Source organism: Watersipora subatra, chromosome 11, assembly GCF_963576615.1.
Source record: "Watersipora subatra chromosome 11, tzWatSuba1.1, whole genome shotgun sequence".
Lineage (NCBI taxonomy): Eukaryota > Metazoa > Bryozoa > Gymnolaemata > Cheilostomatida > Watersiporidae > Watersipora > Watersipora subatra.
This window is the reverse complement of record NC_088718.1, coordinates 16,048,266-16,074,315: the sequence shown is the minus strand read 5'-3', so window position 1 is coordinate 16,074,315 and position 26,050 is coordinate 16,048,266. Positions and strand designations below refer to the sequence as shown.

Genomic DNA, 26,050 nt, shown 5'->3' with positions numbered 1-26,050 from the left:
TGTCGAAAAAATGATAAGTGTAGTTTGATTACTGCGCCGCCATCTCAGCCTGGTTCAGATAATGACAACTTCTTCAGGTGTCAACAAGTTAGAATTTAACAACATTAAACATTTTATATTTTGTCATGGCTTTAGCAAATTCATAGGTAATGTGAGCACAGTAATTTCAGAGGTCGTCAAACATTAAATAAATTGAAAAATTGATCAATCAATTAATTCAAGCTCAATCGTTGTTTGTTCAAGCTTCTGTGTGAAAATTTGGTGACTATGTAGTGCATTAAATCAACGCAAAGACTGCTGTAACATTCACAAGTGATCGCAGTTTGTTTAGTTTTGCCATTCTAGAATAAAAATTAAAGTGGTAAAACACCTTTTTAAAGAGGAGCTCAAATAGTTTTGATGACCAAGTTGTATTTGAACGTTTAGTCTTTTCAAAAGTCCACAAGTCAACAAAAATGTGAAGCGTTTAGACCAAAAATAGAAACCTTTATAGCTGTTGTTACTACATTCAGGTATTTGAGTGCCAATCAACTATCATGAAATTCTGTTGCAGTTAAATAATTGAAAAAAGATTTTGCAATTTTATATCCTTCTAGCTAAGATAAAACTTCTGTTGGTACAGAAACTTGTTTGTGTCGATCCAAAGTGACAATCACACCTTCGCAGCGCTAAGTTAGCTCAATGCTTCGACAAAGTCAGCCAGTGCAAATACAAATTACCCTGCCATCTCTTTATGTTTCTTTCTGAGAAAATCTTTGATGTTGGAGATAGCGGATAAGTCATATTTGTCATATTTAGCTAATGTAAGTGGGCAATTTGTATTATAAACATTACTTGAAGCGTGATGAATAGATTAATTTTAACACTAAAGAGCGCGTGCCACAATCTTCACTCTTTGAAAGGTTTTGTTTGTTTGCACTTGAATCAGATTTCACAATCACGCTTATTTTAACCCCGCCCGCCATTTCAAAGGCAAGTTATTCTCGCGATATCATTTGATGAGCTAAAGCTGGTGTTCTCTTTTCAAATTGGCTGCATCTTGTCGCGTAAATGTATATCTTTCAAGAGGCTTAAAATATAAAAAATAGATGGTACAAAGTTTTTTTGACAAATTTTTAATAAAAGATCAGTTATTAAATCCTAAATTTTTATTTTTGGCTAAATTACTTACATTAAAAATTAAATTGTTTTTGTAACTTTTGTTTGATATAAAAGCATCTAAGCATAGACCCAAAATTCAGAAGTGCTTGCACTGAATGAATTTGTGATGTTGAGATCTTTTTATGCCATAAAGATGTCAGGTTGCCACTTTAGAATAATCTACACAAATCAACAGATCTTTGGCTATTGCTAGAAAAGTTTTGTTTTCACTGAAATGAATAAAATGTTTGTAGAACTAAAGATTGTATTAGTTTTTAGTAGCTGTTATTATAGTAGTTGATTAGTGTTCAGCCTAATTTTTTAATATCAAAGTTTAAGATAAATTTCATTTTTGTCAACTTTTTGAGTTTTTGTTGAATATGGGAACACGGAAATATAAAAGATGAAGTGATTTTAGTTATTAATGCTCCTTGAAGGTATGAGTTCCAGTCAACGGTTAAGCGATGCATTGATTAGAGTGTCTGCTTACCGTGCAAAAAGGGGTTCGATTTTTGTATGATTTCCTTTTTTCCTAACCTCCAATCATGGCTTCAGACAAATGGGTACAGGTGGGTACAGACAGGTGGGTACAGGTGGGTACAGACAGGTGGGTACAGGTGGGTACAGACAGGTGGGTACAGGTGGGTACAGGTGGGTACAGACAGGTGGGTACAGACAGGTGGGTACAGACAGGTGGGTACAGACAGGTGGGTACAGACAAGTGGGAACAGACAGGTGGGTACAGACAGGTGGGCACAGGTGGGTACAGACAGGTGGGCACAGACAGGTGGGTACAGACAGGTGGGTACAGACAGGGGGTACAAACAGGTGGGTACATACAGGTGGGTTCAGCTTTTATAAAAGTAAAGATTATTATTGTATGATATAGCCCACTGAGGCCTCATTCTTATACGTCTTAAATTCTAAAATTTTCTGGCCACTGCTTCTGGCTACTACTTTTCTTTAGCCATCACTTCACTACACTCTCACTCTCTGCTAATACAGTTTTTAGCATTTCTTCAGGAGGTATTTTTATTCAGATAATTCAGGGTTTTATCTGGATAACAGGTATTCTTGTAGTTTAGATATGGGTCACCTAACTAATGTGAGTAAAACATGGCATGAGGATGGCTATATCCAAATACTTTTCAATTTACCAAAGTTGAAAGAAAGAAAATGAGGTACATTTTTGGATAACAGGCTTGTGTTTCAAGTTGACAGACTACTTGATAAAATTCTGATGAAACTCGTACAGCCTTCATAGAACCAGAGACTGCGTATGATTGAAGTAAATAAGCATTTCGCAGTTGTTTAGCCAACTTTGTTTAAATAAAACCATTCTCTTAAATAGTTGTTTTAAATGCAAGTCAGTACCAGATACTAATGATCATGGTTTATCTGAATAAAAAACCACCAAAGAATAATTATTATTTCATCATTATGCAAAGCAATAACTGAATGAATTGTAATTACTTTGTATAATTTCAAAAAAAATAGTATTAAAAAATAAAATGATGAACAATACAGTACAATAAATATTTAAAATAATAAGCCGAAACAGACACATTAAAAACTAAAATTAGAATCGCAATTGATGACACATTTAGTAAAGATAAAGTGTTAGATGTAACTTTTCGTGTTTGTTCCTCTATTATAAATCTTCCTAAACCTGTGCAACAAACTGTATTTTGGGTAAGCTACATTGTAGATAAAGAAACAGAGCTATATATGCATGTTGTGCATACTAACTTTTAAATCTACGAGTATCCTGGCAGAGATTGACAGGCTGGCTAATAAATCACAGAGTATGTCCACAATTAGTTATAAATTCTGGAAGGTAGTTGATTGGAACTGGTGTCAGAGCATCAGTCTATCAAGCTGAATGTTGTGGGTTCAATTCCGGCAAAAAGTAATTTCTTTTTCAACCTGTAGCTGAGGCCAGAGGAACGGATGGATGGACACAGCTTGTGTATTAGCATAGATTAAACCAAAACTGTAATCAATGCACCAAAAGGTGGTGTACTTTGTTTTATCAGTCTATAAGTAGTTAGAGCTAAGGCTATAAGAGAATTAATAGCTAAACTTACCTTCATCAGCATTTATCAGTTTTTTGTTATAAATTCACCATTATTCATCATAAATATATAGATTACCGGTACACATAACCTCAATTTAGATGGTAGCATAACTCCAGCTTGGGTTTGACAGCACACCATTAGACCTTGAGTGGCCCAAAATATCATCTGCTTTTGCCAGTACTACTTGGAAACTAGTTGAGTTAAGTGAACGCAGGTATTTATGCAATCTATATGCTACTGCTATTGCTTTCTCTCATTGGTAGAGTACATTTTTCTTTTTACGCTCTTTGATTAGCTAATCTGTCACTTGAAATTGACTACTATTTACTAACTCAGAGTATTTTGTAACTTAAACTAACACACAACGTGAACAAATTGCTTGCAAAGTCATTCAAAATCTCTGTAATAACAACTCTAAATTATTTGCACGTGGTAATATACATGTATATTTTTATAGACTCTTAGGCATGTCTAGAGTCATGTTAGATAGTGGTCTATCTTTACTTCAGCTACTTAAAGTTGCTATAAATAGTAATGGTCACTGCTTCAACTTTTAATTACTGAAACCTCTCCCAAGGTTATACCTGTCATCTGATACAAGCCTGTCAGTTACGTAAACCTGTCACTTTACTAGATCTGTCACTTGCATAGACCTGCACCTTGTGTAGATACGTCACATGTTCAGACCGGTCACTTGTTCAAATTTGTCACACAAATGTCAACATTGACAACTAGCCTAGACCTATTCTTATCAGCAAAAATTAGTTGTGTCATTTTTCCCAGGAACTGAAGCGAGAAGCATGCCGGAGATCATTAGTTTCCTATTACAGACACACTTTTCTGTGTATTCATCTGGCAGGATGCCAACAATCAAGCTAGACTAGTCCACACGTAGCCTAATATTGTTGTTTAAGCTTTCTCAAAAAAATCAATTAAAATAACTAGCAATCAAGTTTCAATTACTAAAATTTATTTGGATAACAAAATTCTAAAAAACACAAAGTGAGCATCTCTATTGATAAGTTTTTAACTACGAGTTCATTGCTAGCGCTTAGTTACCTTGTTTGCCTTGCAATTAGCCCTTTTGCTATTGTCAATTGTCGCTGACTATCTGATTTATTATCCCCTGAATGCCCTCTGATTACATTATTTTAACATCTTCTCCAATACAGTTACATACCTCCATCCTATTGTTTCCTCATCGCTAATGGATAGCACAAAACACTCGTTAACTTTTTCTCTCAATTGATGAGATTTTGAAATAATATTTTTGTACATCTCCATTAGCTTACAATAGCAGGTGTCTGCAGGTGTTCTAATGCAAATGGTAACTTTGATGTTCATGCGCTATGAATAGGTTTTTTCTATGTAGAGTAGTACGGTCGCGTGTCTAGTGGGTGCCTACCGCCTTCAAGGTTTGGCAGTTTTATAACTTCGAATCTATTTTTCAATTAATCTTGTAGAGGAATTTGCGCGTGTCAATGCTGCCGCTGATGCTAGTGTACTAGAAGTGTTTGATATTACTGTCTGCAATACATTATATAGCTAGTAGTACGCTAGCAGTTCCATGTGCCGTGAGAGACTATCATGTGTAATAACTATGTGCATACTTATTCCGCCATACAGTAAGGTGGTTGAGTGCCTGACTGGTGAGCCGAATATATGATTTCAAGTTCTGTAGGAGGCTTTTTTTTCTTATTGCTTTTAGTGTGGCTTCAGGCGAGCAGACGGATGATCATGGCTCTTATTATAGCAAATATTGCCACTATAGAGCCATAATGCCAGTCAATCATGAAATAATGAATGACATTAATAGGCAAGATATATTTCGATATGGCGATATGCATATCAAATAAGTAATTTATGTATTCTCAATTATTTTTTACTGATAAATATACCACACTTTGACCTTGACATAGCAAACCTTTCAATGCTGTATGTATATTTGACAGAAATTCTGTCTTTATTCTATTAATATCTTACGATCTTCAGAAAAAGAGCAAATGCAACTTTAAGATTTTTAATTGCAACACTTTTTCTGCACAGTTAAACTTTTTTAATGTTGTTACTCTGTTGTGAACAATTAACTCAACTTCAATAAATACTTTTATAAAATCAGCACTCATCTATTTCTTTGGTTGCAAGTTTTTTAATACTTAAAACGAAATAGTAATTATTATTACAACAATTTATTGCATAGTATTTGTGTAAAATCTTGTGATCTTAAGACTTAAAGATTAGTGGTTTAAAAATTTTCCTTGCCCCAAAATCCATATTAATTAGCCCCGAGTAAATTGCAAAGTCAAAAGTCAGATGTTTGAAGGTTTGTTTATATTAACAATCGCATTTCGAACATTTACCAAAATTTATGCTCAAAATTTAAGAAGTTGTGTAGTTTATTGACTATTTGGTTAGTCAAATTAAATAATGCGCAATCACTGTGTAATTATAGTTTTTAGTAAAAAGGGTTGACCAAATAAATAATCACTTTGCATGTTCGGAATATATGAAAGCAGATGCACTTGCCACCATTTATGATTATGCACGGACTTACGGACTTACTGCCCACTGCAGAACTTTTGTGACATCGGCAGCAGTTAATCATTTACATTCTATGACCAGCTCAGCAGTTTCAAAAGCAGGTTCTCGCCACAAAAACACCAACAATCACCATTGAGTAAATAAACTTCAAAGTGACATGCATCGAGGCTTAACCTAATCCTCTATTGCATACATGTCATGCCATCCGTATTGAACTGACATTTGTCTTTTTGCCTTTCATGTCACTCGCTGTGTCTTGTCACCTTCTCGATTAGATGCGCTGCTATTGAAGCTTGACATTATCTGCCAGCAATCTTGTCTGTATTTGTGTTTGGTGTACTCGCTGGCGCGCTCCTACAAATACTATAAATATGCGAAGAGGCCCACATTGAGAACAGACAATAGTTTGTAAAACTGGCGTGTACCGCCTCACCGAGGCACGCGACTCTTTAGTGTTAAAGTTAGTAATGGTGCGGCACTTCAAATAGTATTTATAACACAATTACACATTCATATTAGCTAACAGACAACAAATATGACTTTATGATATCCTCAACATCAAAGAGTTCCTCGTGGAATGGAATAAAGAGATGGTAGAGATAGGATGAACCTGCACTATATGACATTTGTACTGTCTCAATTTACAGACAGTGATAAGAGCTGCTTAACTTGTGTGTTATGACAGCTTTACACCTAGAGCATGTGCCTATGCAATGTTATACCTAAACAAATGTCATTATGTTATCACACTCTTTACAGTTTATGCAGTTATGAAAAATCTATTTTAAATCATATAATGTATTATGTTTCCAATCTGCTCATTGATGCCACTACATAGAGCTTGCATTACCTTGAAGCAATTAGGTTCCAAGGCAGTTGCAGAACTATCTTTGTGTCAAATGTGTTACTTTTTATGGATTACCGTTCTAAAACCCAACTAATTGACATTTAATTTAGGGTTTAATGGGCTCATTATATCTTTTCTGCACTTTTCTCCTACCTTCTGTGTCTCAGCTCCCAAGAGCTTAGCCAAGATCCCAGACAATATGGTAACACAGCATCGCAGGTCATTATAACTTGTTCAAAAAATGTTTCACAATGCATCAAATATTGAGTCAAAACTTACCAAATAGTTTCTTATTTATAATCTTTAATTTAAAATTAGGTCTATGACTGCCCACACAAGCAAACGATTCCAAGGTCTACGACTGCCCACACAAGCAAGCGATTCCAAGGTCTACGACTGCCCACACAAGCAAGCGATTCCAAGGCCTTGTGATGATGTCATCATTTATGACCTTTGCCACCTGATTGATGGCATCCACTAAATCTTTTGACGCTACCGATGTATGGGTTGAAGGGGCGTTTGAAGGAATCAACTTTCATCTCTTCTACATATCAAAAAAATGTATCATAACACCATCAATCCTGAAAATGATATGCACATTTCACTCAGCCACAACGAACCACATTTCAATCAGATGCAGAGAAAAGACAGGTAGACAGTATAAGATCATAAAGTGAGTTGTTGTTTATATGTTGCTATGTGAAAAACATTAGATACTTCTTAGAATGACCTTAGTATGACCTTCCAATAACATATTATCTTCATACATTCTGACTGTGTCTGTTTTGCATTATGTTTTGAATATTTATTCTTTCATACAGAACGATGGGAAAACTGGGATAAAAAGGGAAAGGTTGCCATAGTTTGTCTGCTCCATCTTCAAGATTATGATTTATTAAATTGTCTTGAGTACAGGCTCAGTATAAATAAAGGACATCGCCTTGAGTACAGGCTCAGTATAAATAAAGGACATCGCCTTGAGTACAGGCTCAGTATAAATAAAGGACATCGCCTTTATTTGCACTAATGAAGTGACGCAAACGAAAAGAATATAAATATAAAGCTAAGACAGCAAGCTTCAATTTGATATACTTTTTTTTGTTGTAGACCCACTCAGTTCAGAGATATAATAGTGTGAATGAGATCCTTTCTTGGAACTCTCTCAAGTGCGGTTGTGATGTCTATAGTTGCATTTCGGCAAAGAGATCGAAAGAAGAGAGACGTACAACGTTGCAACTTGAACGGCGACTGCCGATATGAGTAACTAGAGACAGGCAGCCGCGCAAGTAGTGACTAAATAACCACGATAAGGTTTGGTTAACTTCAATTCTGAAACATCATCGCAATCAGCTCTCCACAAACACCAAAACCAATCACAAATTGGTAGAAAAATACCGATACTTCCTGATGCAACCTATTAATATTTTCTGTAAGTTAATCTCTAACAGAAGCACACTTGCAGCAAAGAAAGAATGGAGATGGTTATACTTATGCAAAATAAATGTGAAGCATCCTAACGGTCAGATTTATTGTAGGACCCAAACGTGCATCAACATAATAATAAAATTAACTTTTCGTTGTTAAATTTACTGACCCTTAGTAAAACACACGTGTCTTGACTAGTTGGAGCCTGAGGAAGCACGTCTTTCAAACAATTTCACTGCCTCGTGTTATATCTACTTTTTTTAGTAGTGGAAAACCTTATTCAATAGAATATGACAATGAAATTATGCTCCTATCAGTACCTATAAGTACATTTTTAGAAGCATCATTTACTAATGACCTTGTGACCCCTTCAAACAATCCAAATGTATTACAAACGCTTCCGCTTATTTCTATTTCTATTCTGCAGCCATTTTGTCTGTTTTTAAGCCTTCGCTACTTTTACACTTAGCCTCCACTTTAACAATCTAATAAGCCTTCTCCTTCAAGCCAAAACCTGATAAACTATTATTGATATTAGCCTGCTTAGCAGGAAACGTCTGCTGTATAAGTAGAAGTCGTCTGCCACTCACTATTCTGTCCATCGAGCTATTCATCTCTAAACAAGTTATATAGTTTCACCTATTTCATGAAATTTTAATCCTCTGAATAAACACGAGTAAGAAATCATGTTGACAGTAAACACAGCAGTGTTTGCTCTTGATGCGTGTCCCAACAGAAACATGTGCCAATCCTAGCCCACTGATATGATATATCGCTCAATGCTATGCTATATAACGAAGATCCTAAGTCTAAATCTCCATATTAGGGAACGCGGAGTCACTCAGCCTTTCCGAACTCCTACAGCTATTATCAAAATATAGATAAGTGTAGATAACTGCACGCACTAGCAAACACTTTAGCTGGATTATCAGGTAATTTAAACACAAACTAAATTTAATGTTTGAAATAGGATCTATCTTGGAGTATCTAGGAGTGCCTTCCAGCACAATGCAGGCTCGATCAAAGGTCTGTGAATATGCTTTCATACCTTGTCAAAACATCTCAGCTTTGAATCTATAGGGATTAAACCGTCGTCTGAAGTCTTGTCATTTTTAATCAATTTATTTGGGGCCGTGTAACCTCAAGCCGCCAAGTTTTGTCTAGATAAAAAGCTGATGACAGCATTTTCAAGAAACTAAATTTAGGATTACAAGCACTAAATTGTCGTGCCATAAAAATGAGGAGAAACTGTGCTTTCTTCTGACAAACTGAAAAGGGATACCGTCATGAAAAAAGAGAGATTGCTTTAGCTCACTGTGACAATGCTAAACTCAAATGCAAAATACCTCTATTATTAATTTTATAGCAAGGATGTTAACTGTTGAATATTTAGTGAAGATGCTGCAAAACCATGTTAGAGTAAAATTTCTGCATTTTATTTTTAACACAAAATAACATCAAATTTTAGCATTTGCATCATAAGTGGCGAGTGAGGGCAAAGTAAGCTGTACTAAACTGTAAACTAATCATTCAACATCACAATTGCATAAAGCACGGAGAGAATTGGACTCGCTACCTTTGTATATCTGAGTTACCTTTGTATATCATATTCAATTTTGTACATCAAATTGGTATATTGTAGATGCTGACAGTAGAACTACAACACAACTAGTTTATCCATGTTCTGTTCTTGTTTTAGCAACAGTGTAAACCATATTTAAACAGCATTTGTGGAAATACTTTACTGGTATAGCTTTGGTAGGTACATCCCAAACCTTTGGTAGGTACTTCTCAAACCTTTGGTAGGTACATCCCAAACCTTTGGTAGGTACATCCCAAACCTTTGGTAGGTACATCCCAAACCTTTGGTAGGTACATCCCAAACCTTTGATAGGTACACTCCAAACCTTTGGTAGGTACATCCCAAACCTTTGGTAGGTACATCCCAAACCTTTGGTAGGTACATCCCAAACCTTTGGTAGGTACATCCCAAACCTTTGGTAGGTACATCCCAAACTCTAAACAAAATAGATCAGTTGTACATCAGTCTAATTATTTGTTTTCAGAAGTGCAGTTGTGTAAATGAAAGATGACAAACACAAGTTGACATATTACTGATAGAGTAGCCTAAAGCAAGCAGTTGTCTATATGCAAACCCTCCATTCCATGCTTTACTGAATTCTTATAAGAGTTCATCTAACATCGCCTGTCACTCTTGTACAAACACTTTCAGATTGATGAAGATGTCCTTGACAACATCATAGTCCAATCGCAAGTACTTAAAAACCTTCAACAGCCAATCAGTACCACTCGTAGCACATTAACATAATTATCTAAATGATATCTTAAGTCAACAAGCATACGAGGCAGATTACTCTGCCTTTGTCTTCTGCCACTTCATCTGATGGAAAAGAGATTTCACGAATAATTTTAACTTCATTCGCTTTGAGATACTAAACTGACTTCTAGTGTCTCTTTGGTCCTTCAGTTCATCCTTTTTAAGGTTACTCATACAACTTGAGCCAGCCAATTAGAGGACTTTCAAATACGTTTCAAGTTATTTTTTATTGTCTCCGTACACTAATTACAAGTTATTGAACAACCTCAAAACCTGTTACCGGTTCATAAAGCTTCCATGTGTAGCTTAAAAATTATAATAGAGAGAAATGTTGGATTAAGCTGCAATATTTCGAGTATTAATTGCTAAAATTAAGCTGTTCAGTGGTTTTGTTAATTGCTCAACTCATGTGCAATTATAATAGGCAGAAAAAGGCATATAACCATATAAACAAAGTGCTGTTAAACTCATTAACATAATAGTAGTAGTAACAAGAGTAATAACATAGGAGTACTAATAATACTAGTAATAATAATAACAGGGATAACCATGATGATAATTATTATAACTGACCAAGCGCTTTGTAAAAATTACAAAACGTGAGAATTGAAAATTCAAGAGATTTTGTGTTCGTTAGAACATGCAAGCAGAGTGAAAAACTGTCTGACACGCAATAAGTGACACGCTGGCACAGGTTGTTGAAGCTATACACTAGAAGCTCATGAAAACTTAATATTATATAGCAATTTTGCACACATTTAGTGGATTCATACCAAAGATGGTGCATCTACAAATAAAAACTTCTTGGTTGCTGCCTGAAGGCTATTCAGCAACTGTCTAATGAAGGACCCTGAGTATTTCTAAAGTAATCGGCCTAGTTAGTTGCAAAACCTTTCTGATTATTACAAGAATTTAGCTAACAACAGAGTGGCAGCACCAGACTGGCAGCACCAGACTGGCAGCACCAGAGTGACAGCACCAGAATGGCAACACCAGAGTGGCAGCATCAGAATGGCAGCATCATGGTGGCAGCACCAGAGTGGCAGCACTAGAGTGGCAACACCAGAGTAGCCGCACCAGAGTAGCAGCACCAGAGTGGCAGCACCAGAGTAGCAGCACCAGAGTGGCAGCACCAGAGTGGCAGCACCAGAGTGGTAGCACCAGATCGGCAGTACCAGAGTGGCAGCACCAGAGTGGCAACACCAGGGTGGCAGCACCAGAGTGGCAGCACTGATAAAGTCAAACAGTAACAAGAAGCAAGCATTCACTTACCATAGTGTGGAGAGGAAAGTTAGTAGGGTGTTTATATACATAAAGATGTTCAACTAATCTTATTGAGTAGTTCTGAGTAGATGCATGAGTGTTTGTTGCCTCTGAGGCTATAAAACGGGAATTAATTAAAATAACATAAGATATAAAGCGTTAATGAATACAATTTATTCAGCAATTAGTCACAAGGAAGACTACTAAGGGAAGCTGTTCTGTTAAGTAGTTGTGGTTAATCTCCTGCTGTGTGTTCAATTCTATCCATTTGTCTTAAATGCAAAACACTTGCTCAAGACGGCTATTTACATAGAGCCATTTACATTTTACATAGAGCTCCATGTCTCTTGGGATTCACAGCTACAATGACAATAGTTTAATGTTGGCTTGTTGGCTGCTTTCTAAATAAACATAATAAATATAGTCATATCAAATGTTGACATTATTATAATTATGATATAATAACGTTTTGTAAATAAAATAGTATTATGTGTGTATTATAATTATATAATTATAATAGTATTATAATTCAAATAATCCAAATCCTTGTTTCTACATATATTTATTTAATATGTTAAATATATGTTTTTAATATATTTAATGGGAGCTATAAAACATGGCAAAATAGGATCCCAATGGAATTTCTAGTCGGTGTTTTTTGATATAAAAGGGATTTGCAAATATTATCTTTTAACCAACTAAAAGATTTAACAAACATTTTCTTTAGCACAGTGTCAGTCGCTGTAACTGCCAACACTTTCTGCCACTACAATCACTAGCAACAACTGCCACAATTTTCACAACTGTCATAAATTTTGACAACACTGTCATCGCTCGACAAAAAAGCTATCACATGTACTTGCATGCCATGCCATGTACATGCTTGTACATGTAATGCCATTACTGCCATTACTTGCAACAATTGCCACAAACACCAGTACTTGTCATAAAATGCCAGAAATGCCATTCCTTACTGCAACTGCTGCACAGAGTTAAGGTCTATTGGTATATTAGTTCAGAATGAACTTCTGCAACTGTCTCAGTGAGAAGGGCATCAGACTTGAAGCGCTGCTAATTCAAGGATTGCTGTGAACATCAGTCTAGACTCTAGAATACACTGAGTGTAGAGATGTGCAGTGTAAAGGGGTAAAATTTAAAGGCGTTACAGATGTCAACAGGTCGATAAGGGAGCAGGGTGTGGGCTGAAGAATCTCTGGATGTGGTGTTTTAATAGTGCGAAAAGATAATTTTTTCAATAATCTCAAGTCAATTCGGATTCAATTATTGCCAAAGTCCTGATCATTAATTTAAACATTTCAATCTCATGCTCTTGTTCAAACTAATAAGGTTAAAAAACACTTGAGATTAAATTCTTTATGTTCTTTGTCTTAGCCCTGCGCATAAATAAAAAACTGAATTTCCTACAATCTGCATTCAAAACAATGTGAGCGGGTTGTCATTGCTTGCCTCCCACTTCAATAACAATGTCAATATCTCAGGCTTAAAATCTAGTAAGCAAGCCACGCTCCTTAGAGAGCACGCGTCTACCATTGTCAGATTGACCAATCATATCGACAGCCACCTGCCACCACTTGTCACTCGTACTAGTTGTGACATACATTCATTATCAAAATCATTATCAACTGTACACTTTGTTCTACCAAAGATGTTGTCTGCCGGATAGTAGGCTAGAGAAAAGTGAATTGCATAACCAGAGACAAAAATACTTGTTCAATAGATAGACAGCAACGCACGATTGAACAAATATAATATATAATATATTTTAATGTATAACAAACAAGTATAATGAATTGAATGAAGGTCTAGATGGAACACTCTCTAAAGCATAGCTATAAAGCCTTTTAAAATCACAACTTGATCACGTCTGGTGACAGTTTTAAAACTATTGATAGCCTGTGCTTCATGCAATAGTCATAGAACTGTACACTGTAACTAGGTGTCTAATTGTTGAGTTTTGAGAACTGCTACCGCTAGGTTGAAGGTGCAAAACCAGAGTTAATTAATGTATGCGAGCCTGTGCACTCAGCTTTTGCTGCCCATAACCAAAATGTCTTGATTTTATGGATACAGGCTATCAATTCGGAGTGTATGCAAACTGAGATACCCATAACACATTTCCTGGTCTATACGAAGCTCACTAACTCAACTGCATGCTTACTTGGGTGTCAGACAACGATAAATTATTTTTGGTGTATCAGAAATTTGTCAAAAGATATAAATAACTTGGTGTTGCAGTAGAATAAGTCAGGCTGGCCATTTTCAGCATTTAGTGACATTACAGCTAAAACTTAACCTAACGGGAGAACATTAAACTCTCAGATTTTGCTCTCAGCTTGTTATGACAAAAACATTAAACATTTCGTCATTTGTTCTGTCACATTGAGTTTTAAAAAGTTTCCATGTACTCGGAACTGCTTCTACACTTCGACATGATATCTAATCAACAACCAAGTTTGCCGACAGTCTTGCTTAATTGCCTTTAGTACAGCCAACATCTTTTTTTTCCTTTGAGGTTTAAAGGTTTCGGCAACTGTGAATCTCTGTAGACTGTGCTGCTAAGATGAAAAGAGACCAGTAGTCTAAAATGCATGACCTGAAAATTCGGGTCATCCCAAAAAAAGGTAAGAATGGCATCCAACCTCAAATTGCTCCCTGAAACTGGGCATGCCTACAAATGTAAAGATTTCCTTGCCAGTGTACTCAGACATGTCCAACCAAGATCACAGATCCATTGTTTGTGTAACACTGGCTCTTAAAGACCCGGAAAGCCTTTGCTTACAGTGAGCTAAGCAGAACAATTTTGGTCTCTGAGTGATGGCTCACTCATAAGATGAAAAGACACACGGGAGCTGGTTTTATGACCAAGGCTGATCAACAATGCAGTCCATGGGACCTTAAGAGACTCTTGACTATTGATTTTTTAGAACATTTTATCTCGAGTTGATTACACCGTGTGATATCACAGCAAAGAACAGCAAGGCTCAGCGTTGCTAATCAAAGAATATATTAGAGTTATAAGAATGAAATAAATAGATTATTAGAATGCGTGGGAAGATATTGCACTGCTGGAAAAAAATACAGAAATCACAAATATCTACACTTGCAAATAGCTTTTCGAGATCTTCTGCTGAGAAAGAACAAAGGCAAACAGAATATATCGCACACCGTAAAAATTTAATAAAAATATTGTACAAAAAATAGAAATAGCGTAGAAATGTACAAGAAGGAAGAAGTTTTGCAATGTTGCTTGTCAATTGCATTGTGGGACTTTGTATAGCTGTTTAGAAGTTGGCTGACTCTGCTATTTCTTGGAGTTCTGCAACCAAAGATAGAGAGCTATTCACAACAAGTACAAGGTTCTAGCTGCTATCCACTACAAATACAAGGTTTTAGCTGCTATCCACTACAAGTACAAGGTTCTAGCTGCTATCCACTACAAGTAAAAGGTTCTAGCTACTATCCACTACAAATACAAGGTTCTAGCTGCTATCCACTACAAGTACAAGGTCCTAGCTGCTATCCACTACAAGTACAAGGTTCTAGCTGCTATCCACTACAAGTGCAAGGTTCTACATGAAGCTGACAAACAACAGCAAAACAGCAAAGTTACTTCAACACTTGAGCTTTTCAAAAGATTTCATTGTATATTATAGAAGAGTATACTGCAATAATAAAGTTGGAATAAGTTATTAAATTAGAATAGAATATTATAGTGAAGGCTTAAAATTTTTTTAAATAATTTCCCATTATTAATCAAAAATTTAAAATGCAAGTTTTGGTAAAGACCTAGATAATAAAATAGTTATTTTGTTAATTCTATTTTTGTTATTATGTTATTTTATTAATTAATATTTATTTAATGTTCAGATTTATAAATTAAAAAAGTTGTTTTATTTAGTAATTTACTTTTTTCTCAGATTATACATATCTTTTCAAAATATTTCAGTTTATAATCACAAAATAGCACAAATCAACAGTTTTTACAAATTTATTTGTTTTACAGAATCCACTCATTATAAACAATTAATTTTAAAACTATGAGTATTATTTAAAATGTCACAAGTTTACTGAATTTCACTGCTGAATGTCAACAAACTAAAAAAATAGATTCTCACCAGCAGAGCCAAGAGGATGCAAATTCTAAAAACTCGGCATCATCTGAAGACAAATGGTGCTGACTTGAGGAACTTGAGGGACTTGAGGAAGAGTAGTTGGAGGGTGAAGGAAACTCTGGCATGGTTTGGGGTCGGCTGTAGTCAATATGAAAACCTTCTTTATTGCACGTTTGATGAAACTGACCATAGGAGTAATAATGCTCGTCAGACGGGAAAGAATCTACGTAGCTTCGGTAGAAATCGGGCTGACAATGTTGAAGATCGGGTGTGGCGTACTGAGTTGGCGCCAACTCTTGAGTAAGGTTAGTGGTGGCTGTCTGAAGAAGACTCGCATTTTCTACAGGACTGAAGTTTTGCTGGTAAGTAATTGGTGAGAAATGAGGAACTGGTGTCGGACTAGCCTCAGTAGAACTAGTAGACTGAGGACTAGAACAGCTCGGGGAAAGGGAAGGCTCTGGCTGAGTGTCATTATCGGAGATCTCTTCCGGATTGTTCGATTCTAAGGCTTCCTTCAATCTGTGTATGTAATCTATGGCAGCCTTTAGTGTGTCCACTTTACTCATTTTCTTACTTCTGAGGTGAGAAGGTACATGATTAGCCAGCGTTACAAAACCTAGAAAAGAAATACCACTCTGTAATACGGAGGATACAAACAGGAAGCCACCTGCAAGTACCTGCTTGCATGCTCATACACTAGTTTTCACACGTGTTTACACTGCTCTGTGTGAAGTTCAGCAACTTCCTTTGATCAGCCCCTAAAGTGTGAATAGAAAGAGAGAGTATGATTTGTATCTCTGATTGCTTATTATGGTTGTTTAATCAAGGCAAGTGTGTGACTCAAATCTCATGCAGGACAATTTGATCCCTTGTAAATATATAAGTTTTAGAAGGATTTCAAAATAACTGACTTTGCATAGGTGAAGCCTTGACTGTTTTTAGAAGTGCTATAGTTCTAGTATTTGTTTAATAGATAAGAATTTATCTCTTGCAAAAACACGATGTTTGAACTTTTAATAGATAAATCTAATTTCGTTTGACAGCCACATGTAGCTGTCAAACACGTTTAAATTTATCAAATTCTTATGCAATAAAATTAAACATTGAATCACAAATTTCAATACATAGACCGAGTATGACTATTGCTCGTGCAATACATAGACTGAGTATGACTATTGCTCGTGCAATACATAGACCGAGTATGGCTATTGCTCGTGCACTATTCTAACTTACAAGAGTAGTTTACTTTTGGTAAAAGTTACACAAAAGTTGATTATTTTTCATATATATTAATAAAGTTGTGCTATTTTGCTCTAACTATTAAGTTCAGGCAACAATTTATGTTATTTATTTGTTAGGAAAAAAATCTCAAGTTGAAAATTCTTGAAGAAGCTACTCTCGGCGCATACCAACTATCTATTTTTTATAAAACTTCAGCTTGCTGATTGGAGGTCAAGGGCCTCCATCTTCAGATTTCTATATACTCGCTAACTTTCAAAAACAAAAAAGCACTCTTAACTTCGCACACAAAGTGAAATCTGATATTATAACTGATAAATTAGACCGGTTACCATGATTACCAGCCCACATTATATGTCAATGATACCAAAAATTGCTATAAAATCTGTACTCGCATGATATTTGATGAAAAAACACTTTTTCTTGTTTATATTGCAATGTTTAGCCTTAGATTTAACTAAAGCTTAGCTTAGCCTAAGTTGTGTTGAAATGTAGTATGAAACTGCTTGTAAAATGTTTTTAAACTGTAAAACCCAGACTCTGTTAGCTTTGATAAATTACCTTGATTAACGGCCCTCACTCTGTTTCTCTCTCTCGTGTTTCTCCTCGTGATAGATTGAGGTCGAGGATGAGTCAGAGCTTTCTTACTGAAGTGTATCCTTCCCTTCTGCCCCTCGACCTTCTTCTCACTTGAATGGCCATTAGAGCTAGGGCTAAGCGGTTCTTGTTTAGGCAGAATATTCTTGGACTGTTTGTGCTGCGGAGAGACTGGAGTGAGGATAAGCTGAGTGTATTTGGTGCCATTAATAGTAGCAGTGGTTGGAATAAGCTGAATTGTAGGCATGGTTACTAGCTATAAATAACTACTGCTGGATAGCTGTAGCGGTGTGTGCCTGGCGCGTGCTGCGATCACACAATTTATATAATTGATTCCATGGCACACTTCAATCTAGCTCCGCCCCTTTTTCACACTGATTAAAAGCTAGTCCCACCCCCGCGCAGGTAGATGCAGGTGTCTTTAAATGTACTTATTTGCATAGAAGTAGGGAGAATTCATATCAGCCAAAGTTAGATCTAATAGGTATTATATTGCCAATTTTGGTATCATACATTTTAAATACACCTGTAATTATCTGCAACTTACATCATTTGATATTTTTATTAAATCTGATTTTGGTATTTACGATATTTTTCAACAGTAACTAAAAGTACAGTGAGGGTGATCACATGAATTACAGTGATAGTGATCATATGAATTACAGTGAGAGTGATCATATGAATTACAGTGAGAGTGATCACATGAATTACAGTGAGAGAGATCACATGAATTACAGTGAGAGTGATCACATGAATTACAGTGAGAGAGATCACATGAATTACAGTGAGAGTGATCATATAAATTACAGTGAGAGTGATCACATCAATTACAGTGTTGCTACGCTCCAATCACTTTCTGCATAATTTTGCTCTTGTGTAAACATATAATAAGCTGTAGGGGGAAAATTCATGGAATATATTTTTTGCAGGATATACAGTAGTTACTGTAAAAATTGTCTCAATACTTGACTATTTAATATGTGCCATCAATTTTGAGTTATTAAAACCACCTTTTCTTGCTTATCAGCGCTGAAGGGCACCTGTCGAGAACCTGTCAATTGATGAAGTTGTGATAGCAAGCCAAAAAGTCAAAGCTTTTGGTGTTTGTGTCGCTGTGAATGGCTGCAATCAATTCTCATTAGTAAATAGAGCTATTATTTCAGAACAAAACAACTGACGATTTTAGCATTTTTAAGCATTTACGCTGCCAGAAGGTCACTTGCACGTTTTGCTATACCACTTGTTGAAGTTTTTTTGTCAAATTAAATAGCCAACAGAGTACTTACTGCTTGCCACCACCTCACGCTTATGAGTCTCCATTGCAACTCACATTTATGAGTCTCCATGGCAACTAAAAACAGACTTTGTTTAGTCTGCTACAAGTCTTTGCATTCTGAACTAATTGTTTCAGCATTAGAAATTTTTTTTATTAACTTGATAGCTTTTTAATCACTGTAGAACTGAAGTCAATGTTAGACTGCCACACACTTGCAATGTACTTTAAGATAATTTTTAAACCACTGCATTTAGTCAATTTTTGCAACGAACCAAACTTTTGAAATTAAAAGTATTATAAAATTTTACTCAATAATATAATGTTTAGCAAAACCAAAACATTTGAAAAAGAATAGCAGGCAGAATGTCAAATCTATTTCACTGCATAACATTTGTTCCATTTTATTTTAGATTTATTTACTTTATGTTGCAGCTTTCATTTTTTCAACACTTTAGAATTTCAACAGATCTATTATAGATGTCTATTTGTCACTTCGATGTATTTGGTATTACTGTAAGTTCAGTATAGGTTATTACTTTCCATTTATTTTGTAGCTGCTTATGATACTAGGCTGTGCGACCCAACAGATACCTTTCAGAGGGCGACCAGTCAACAGGAATTTGAAATTTAACACCCAATTAGAGTTATAGGCATTCCACTCAGCTCAGCTAGTTTGTGACGAAATACAGATTTTACGAGTAAACGGTTATTCTGAATTGATTTGATGTTACTAATAACTAATATCGCTATTTCTATAGTAGAGTGACTGTAGAGAATGAAATATATGTTAATTATTTCTGATGCCTGATGACTAATCCTACAAAGGCGCTGCATGAATTGCGTGTCAGAAATGAATGCTTGAAGTGTGATATATCCGTGTCAAGTGTGGGGATTTAAATATATCATACCGTGTCATTTCCTTTATCCCTCTAAAGAGCTCTCAGTTTTACCCGAAGATATGACCAATAAATGCCACCCACGCAGGAAATATTTAGCCAAAAAACTTGCTGCGGTAGACAAGTAGACACTGCACAAGAGCGTTCTATGATATCAACAACGAAACATAGGACAGAGGCTAACTTCTAGCCTGTGTTTTAGAAAAAAACTGTTGCAACGAAGAATACATGTCAACAGATGTCACAGGGTGTAAATAAACCTCTTCATATTCATAATATATTAGTTTGCTGTGGACAGACTCAACTGTCAGACGGTTATTTGATACTTTCACCAATTATGTCAGAAAATAAGCCAATCAGCCACTTACACAACAGCCTCATTGAACTGAAAACCAAAAAAAGATTTATGGCTATTTTCACCTCACCTTGTTTATTAGAATATTTTCCAGCCCAGACAAAAGTAGGGAGTCTACTAAACATTTTTAAAAACAAAAGCAAATATGTAGGAAAGTTTAGTAGGAACGACAATTTTTAACAGCTGAGCTCAATTTTATCTAAATTTAGAGATTGCAACTAGAAAATATTTTAGCGTAAAATGTTTAGGAATTTTTAGTTTTTTGTTAAAATTCCTAATAATTTTAACAAATCTTGATTTTTTATTATAAATAAATAATTTTTGAACTCTTCTATTAACTTTTCCCTTTTTAAATTTCGACCAAAATGTTCCTCTCTATTACGCATAAATAAGAATCAAAGATACATTTTTCCTAATTTAGATAATGACCAAAATGAACTATTACAATGGTTATACTTTTCTTTCTTGCAATATTTATCAACTAGACAGCCTGACGATTGCCAGATAGCCAACACTTTTTTACCTCTAGTACTTCCTTATATCTTTCATGCCACATGTCAGTGTCGAACATATAAAAGTATGTACAAGTCAATAGCAAAATTATTTGCTACAAAAACTGGCCTTTGTAATATCTTAAATTATATTAAAAGAAAAGCTTACTTTTAAATTTCTATCGAACTAAATCATCAAAAACTATAAATGAATTATGTTAACACGGTGAACTCTTTATTACAGCTGTCAAAAAGAGATTATCTGCGAGTTTTCTCAATATTTTCTTACCTAACACTTGTGATCACGAAGCATGCATGTATTTAGGCTTTTGCTGACAAGAACTTTTCTTGAACTTTCAACAAACAAGTTAAATTCTTTCAGATTGGTTAAAATTTGTTAGTACAAGCTTTTCAAAAAAAATGTTCTTTAGTTTATTAAGGTCTCCTTTTAATATGATTAAATATAAGAATGACATGTTCATGCTTGACAAAAAGCTTACGAACTAAAAACCTTTGCTAACATGAGAGCCGCGTCCATCTATCTGGTAGTTGGGTAAAACAGATTGTGTCACTTGGGATTCAAACTCATGACATCCCCCATGCCCATACTTGCACCGATCATTCACCTTCATGTTTGTTAGAATAATTGTGCACATACTTATTCTCTGTACTTTATTTGCACATCTGTTGATCTCAAATGGCACACTAGACTGCCAGGGTACCAGATTTAATAAATACATATCAATATATAACAATATATATATATCAATACTTTTATTGAATTTTTTATTCAGGCATATCAAAACAAAAATTTCTAAATCTTTTTGGACTAAAATAACATCCTATGAATGACTATTGAATAAAATGGTCGTCTGCGCATGGATACAGACAACTCTTGTTAGTTCGAACTAATACAGACAATGGAAAAATCTGAACAGAGAAAACTGAGTACAGTTCTGTACATTAAACAGCCTGTACTGTCTCCCACATATACTTATAGACTACAATATGGTACAGTATACATATACAGTATACATGTGAGAGTAACATATAGTTATACCTGCAGTAGGGTACAGTATAATATTAATTACAGTAATAATCACAAGCCCATATTACAGTAGAAAACTCACTCAGGCCCATGAGTCACGCGTGCTGCAATAGGCTTGAGTATTATATTAATTCTTGTATTAATCAAATACTTTAATTTCATATTTTTTGGCTGATTTTGTCAAAGCTTTACACGCATATGCTCCTGCTTTCTGCAAGGTCACTAAAATATTTAATTTCAATACTCTGTCTAGTTCTTGAGAACCTCCCTCTTATTCTCTCCATGCAATAAACACAATTTACTTCAACCATCGTGTTCATGGCTTGTTGCCGCAAATGCAAAGAAAGAAAGAAATTTGTGTTGGAAATCTACAGACATGCTGCGAGCTATCTGATTAGAAATGAAAAAACTCCTGGGCAGTGCCGAGCTTATACTGCTGGAAATTATACAGACTGTGTTTGTTCAACAGATATTAATAATATTAACAGATATTAATAATATAACAGATATAAATAATATTAACAGATATTAATAATATTAACAGATATTATTAATATTAACATATATTATTAATATTAACATATATTATTAATATTAAAAAATATTAATATTATAAACAAAGGTTATTAACGATAAATAAACATTTTTGTAGTTGGTCAGTGCAATCTATTAGAGGTATCACGGTGCACCCAACTATCAACTTCCTTCCTAGAGGCTCCGGATCCATCGAACCACCCGCAACTCAGTGTTTACTGCTAGTTAATAGTAAACTAACAGTTTTTAACGAAAAAATGTCTTTCTTTTACGGCTGAAAATGATAGATAATTTATGGCAGCACTGAACACAACTCACGCTGACGTTTCTCGTGTGATAAACAACAAATCAGCTTATATCATAATCCTATAACGCTGACAAGTATAGAATAGTCACTGTTATATAACATAAGTTTATATAATGAGTTTGATATAAACATTTATCATGTACAGTCAGGTATAGAATGACAGTGAGATTACACGCTTAGAAGCGTGGAGCTGTCACGCCAGCTCGTGTCAGCATATCTACTCATTATAGACTTTCCCCGGGACTACACACTGCCTCGCTATTGTGCTCTTATGATATACTTTCATAATACATGAGGCAGACTTTTCAGTTCACATTCCATACATGTAGCTTTCTCTTTAATTCAGCAGCTGCGGCCTACTGGCCTAGAATGCTTGATTTGCGAACAACATGTTCGTGTTCAATTCCCAAAAAAGGCCACGTGTGGTGACTGCAATGACATCCGACCTGAAGCTGCTCTCTGACATGAACATAGGTATATAAACCTATATATCTATGGCCTATATATCTATGGCCTATGATTTATATATCTATGGCCATAAAGCATGTTTTTAGTTGTCAAGGTTCTCTTGCTACCTAGCTCAGGCATGTCTAGCCAAGATCACTGAGCCATTGTTCATGTAACTGGGGCTCTTTACAAGGCGTCCCATAAACGGGTGTGCAGACGTCATACTCTATATTGAGGGTTTGCTTCACTGCCATAGAGTTCAGCATTACAAAAGCTATCACTGCTTTTCACTACCAGCCTGTTGTAATATAGAATTTTGTGATAATTCACTCATTGAAATGTCCTACATGAAAGCGGAACATTAAAAATATATTAAAGTATGTAGCAATACACATTTGTAAGTGAACTAAATCTACAAGAACTCTTTAGATACAGCGAGATATTTGTAGTAGGCCTACAGCAACTAACTACTAGTACAGTAACTGACTATTAGTACAGTAACTAACTACTAGTACAGTAACTAACTACTAGTACAGTAACTGACTATTAGTACAGTAACTAACTACTAGTACAGTAACTAACTACTAGTACAGTAACTAACAGCTGCCATCGTAGTAAAGGAAAGACGAGTTATAAAGCAAAAATTAAAATGTACTCTGAAATTTTCAGAGTATTTTTTATTTTATTATTACTGTAGTTTGATTTTAAGTTTACTTTTGTATTTTTGTTTTATTGTTCACTCTATATAAATGTATCTCTTTCCTTACATTTACTATGAGTGCAAAAATACAGAATAAATATAATTACTTTGAGTTCTTGCATCGCAGAAATAACAAGAAGACTAATATTTCATGCTTCAATTAAATGTATTACTTGTTATATGGGAGATATTCCTTTAACTGAAAAGGATATAGCAATATTTAACAAAATAATATTTATACCTGCAGCATAAACTATTGAATTTTGAAAATGATAATCAGAACAATGTTTTAAAGGAACAATACTGTGCATTCATGAAGATAAAAATAAAAACTTTTTATAAAATTTTGACAGATTTTTACCAAACTCTGATGTTTATGTATTTTCTTATGTTTTTTTTTACGGAGTCAGCCGGCACCAGTTCATTTTTAGATAAAACATTTAATGAGCTCTGTATAAGCAGACCCAATACATAAGCAAATAAAAATCAGCCTTCTTAGTAAATTATATTTAAAATCCAAATTTGTAAAGTTATTAGACAATGGGCAAAAATGCCTGATTTTCAATTGCAATAATGCGACGTTTTAATTATTACTGTTTTTACAAAGATTTTAAGCCTTTGACTATGTTTAGCAATAAAAATGGAACTTGGTTGTTGCCTAAACCTTATATACTAAAGAGAAGCGACAAGCCAGCTCCGCAAGATCCAAGTAATGGCTAAAGTATTGGAGCCTTTCAGAAAATTTTCTTTTGACATGACACTCTCTGTGGCTCTCACCATAAAAAATAGTCACATTTTTACTAGCGACATCGTACTTCCATCTAAAATGACATCTATCAATGAAGCAGTTTAGCAAGGGTCAGCGTAAATCTTCCACAGAGTAAAGCTCTAAAACCTGCAGTTTGCTTGAGTGATGGTATTTGTTGACAAAGATGAGCATTGGTTGTCCCTGTACAGCTGTAATTAGCCCAATTATTTGCTTGCAGACGACTCTTGCCTTTGTGGATAAAGGAGAAAATTAGATCATGAAACGTTGCAGCTACAATTACTAGCAATTTTCTTGTTTGCACCTTGAAAACGATTTATGTTATTAGAAGGATGTTTACACATTCTTACAAAATACGCTACATCACTCATCTGGAGTATTGGACAGACGCGATCATAGCCAGTGTTTTGCATTTAAGACAAATGGATAGAATTGAACACACAGCAGGAGATTAACCACAACTACTTAACAGAACAGCTTCCCTTAGTAGTCTTCCTTGTGACTAATTGCTGAATAAATTGTATTCATTAACGCTTTATATCTTATGTTATTTTAATTAATTTTTCTCTATTAGTACCACACGCAAACGAGTGCGAAAGCTTGCAGATATTTTCCATGCTGAGATTTTGAAAATGGCGTAAATAATTACCAGGAAAAAATCAGCCAAAGTGATTGTCTTTACATAAAAAAGGCACACAGTTTGCTTTTACCCTTTGGCATTTTTAGGACTTGCGAATGACCAGTTCTAACAGAAAAATATTGCTCAGCAAATAAACACAACTGCAGATTAAGTTCTGGCTCGAAAAATCTTACAAAATAATCATCCTTGCTCATTTGTGTTTCACTATTATAGATTAAATCAAATAATTGCGAAATTGCAACCACTTGCTTATGCGTGTCACGAGTAGACAAAAACCAACCCTTTTCTTGAAGAAATCTCAGACAACCAGCCTCTACTTATGTCCTTCTTGTTATATATACTGTAAATCACCATTTTCTTTCAACAGACTCATTCATCTTTTCAACAGACCCATTCATCTTTTCAACAGACACTTTTCAACAGACTAATACCACTCATCAAATGATGGAATAGACTTGTAGTTCCCGGACTATCATATTGTTTCCACGGCCAACCAATATATTTCATAGAGTTAATCCAAGTGATATGTTTCCTAGAGTAAACACAGGTGATATATTTCATAGATTTAATACATGTAATAAATTTCATTGAGTTAATCCAGGTGATATCTTTGATAGAGTTACTCCAGGTGATATATTTCCTAGAGTTACTCCAGGTGATATATTTCCTAGAGTTTACACAGGTGATATATTTCATAGATTTAATACATGTAATAAATTTCATAGAGTTACTCTTGGTGCTATATTTCATAGAGTTAAAAATTACTTTTAAACTTGAGCTGTCTTCAAAATTTAAATAACAACGTATTTTTACAACGAAAAGTAAATCTATCAAATTGTTGGTGGAATATTTTCTCTTGACTGTTGACAGCAAATATAGTCAAACATTCAATTATATTTATATTATCCGTTTTCAATAATGTGCAATTAATTTATTGATGCAGGTAAACAGCATTACTAAGAGTGACCCACCTTGCTTAATAGTCTAGA

The 26,050-nt window shown here is 35.0% G+C and overlaps 1 protein-coding gene across 1 annotated transcript; it reads right to left on the bottom strand.

Annotated features, from left to right (window-relative positions):
• Positions 1 to 14,708: 14,708 nt before the first annotated feature.
• Positions 14,709 to 17,848, bottom strand: LOC137407857 (achaete-scute complex protein T3-like). The gene is made up of 3 exons (XM_068094238.1): positions 17,566 to 17,848; positions 15,769 to 16,381; positions 14,709 to 14,969 (listed from the first exon to the last, which is right to left on the bottom strand). Coding segments are annotated over exons 1-3 (897 nt in total). The 3' UTR covers positions 14,709 to 14,968.
• Between the last annotated feature and the right edge of the window lie 8,202 nt (positions 17,849 to 26,050).

What these genes read in the sequence shown, in the direction of transcription:
- LOC137407857 (XM_068094238.1), bottom strand. Translation starts at nt 17,848, where the DNA reads ATGCCTACAATTCAGCTTATTCCAACCACTGCTACTATTAATGGCACC. An exon ending in AGTGAGGGCCGTTAATCAAG is followed by an intron (nt 16,382 to 17,565) that starts GTAATTTATCAA and finishes TTTCTTTTCTAG; the next exon opens with GTTTTGTAACGCTGGCTAAT.